This window comes from Propithecus coquereli, unplaced genomic scaffold (genome assembly GCF_000956105.1).
Source record: "Propithecus coquereli isolate 6110/MARCELLA unplaced genomic scaffold, Pcoq_1.0 Scaffold298, whole genome shotgun sequence".
Taxonomy (NCBI): Eukaryota; Metazoa; Chordata; class Mammalia; order Primates; family Indriidae; genus Propithecus; species Propithecus coquereli.
Genome location: NW_012148596.1, coordinates 892,380 through 893,890, shown reverse-complemented (window position 1 = coordinate 893,890; position 1,511 = coordinate 892,380). Strand labels below are relative to the sequence as shown.

Sequence of the window (1,511 nt, the reverse complement as noted above, 5' to 3'; positions counted from 1 at the left end):
TTTTTTTGCCACATATCATATATAGACTTAGTTTTTACCTTGCAAAGAAATACTCAAATTGTTTTGATTTGACATATCACACAGAAATGCTGCATTCCTATAGAAATCTTCTTTTACTAATTCACATTGCTGATTTGTTCTTCATAAAATTTATCTGTTCTTGTAGAGATAAAATTTTGGCTAACTTCTGTCCCTGTGATAGCCAATGCACTTTAGAGTGATGTGGCAAATCCACACTGAATACCTCAGTGTGCAACTTTAGCATATTACGAAACTGACAGTGCATCTGCACAAGTATAATTAACAATACTTATAACTTGTTGCAAAGTGTCATCTAAAATAGTAGCTTTAGTACAGAGATTTTACTGATGCAAGATACAGTGAAAAGAAATGAGGGCATCTGGATCTGTTAATACTTCTTTAATCTGTGCAACAAGCCCTAGTGTTTTCCTGTCGTGGAAGGTACACCAGTCTGTATGTACACTCACTAGATTTACCAAATTCAGTCCAGCTTCACAACATTTTTCTTGAAAGTTGTTGAATGTATCTGTTCCCTGTGTTCTATTTGCAAGAGTGCCCAAAGCGAGTAACGCTTTGTAGCAAAGAAAAGCTTCTGTTATGACCTGAATAAAGTATAAAACCTGTGCTGAGTCAGTGGTATCAGTTGATTCATCTAAAGCAATTGAATAATATATTGAACTATTGCATGAATTTGTTTTGTTAAGTTGAAGGCTACTTCATGCTGCTGCTGCTAAGTTAATGGTTCTCCTTGAAAGAGGCAGTTGTTTGTACTTTGAAACTTTATTGGTTATCCTACAACTTTGACAATGCATTCTTTCACCAATTTCTACATCACTGAATGGCTTCCGTTTTTTTCCCCTGGGTATATAAGCTACTTTGTAAATTGTTTCAGTGGTATTATTTCCAGGTCTTATTGCTGCTTGATGGAATTGTCTTTGCTTTTCATCTTTTAATTTCTGCAATACAACCTTTTTGCGCCTCTCTTTCTCATTTAAAATATTTGTGATCCTTATGAGTATTATAATGCTGAATATTGAATTTCTTTAATGTTGATGTTGCAGTATCATAAAGCAAGCAAATCATCTTATTTTTAACAGAAGCAAGATAATATTGCAGTTCCCGATCCTCATTAAACAATCTGTGTTCTTCCTTTAGCGTCCTCTTAGTCTTCCTTGATATGATGGGTTGTTAAGTAGACAAAATTTAAAAATACTGTCAAACTATGCAACCATTCACAAATTACACTTCAAACAGAAACAGTGCACTGTTGTCACAAGCTGATACCAGACTGGCTTACTAGACCTGATAAACTCTCACCAACCAGCCTTGTTGTGCGGTAGTGGTGTCAGTCAGATGGGGGAAGGTAGAACTAAATTATGTGCGTAGCAGTCGCCACTTTAGCCCTTCTGGTTTATTAATGATCTAATTGTTCTGGAAGTCTGAGAGGATTATTTCATTGAAACTTATTTTATTCTTTGGTATTTTATGTA

General features: G+C 35.0%; 1 protein-coding gene across 1 annotated transcript in view; it reads left to right on the top strand.

Moving 5' to 3' along the window:
- ROCK2 (Rho-associated, coiled-coil containing protein kinase 2) overlaps positions 1-1,511 on the top strand; it is a 205,080-nt gene that overhangs the window by 40,041 nt on the left and 163,528 nt on the right. The window contains exon 5 of the mRNA XM_012648914.1: positions 665-704. Coding sequence (XP_012504368.1) covers positions 665-704 — 40 coding nt within the window. The remainder of the gene's footprint in view (positions 1-664; positions 705-1,511) is intronic.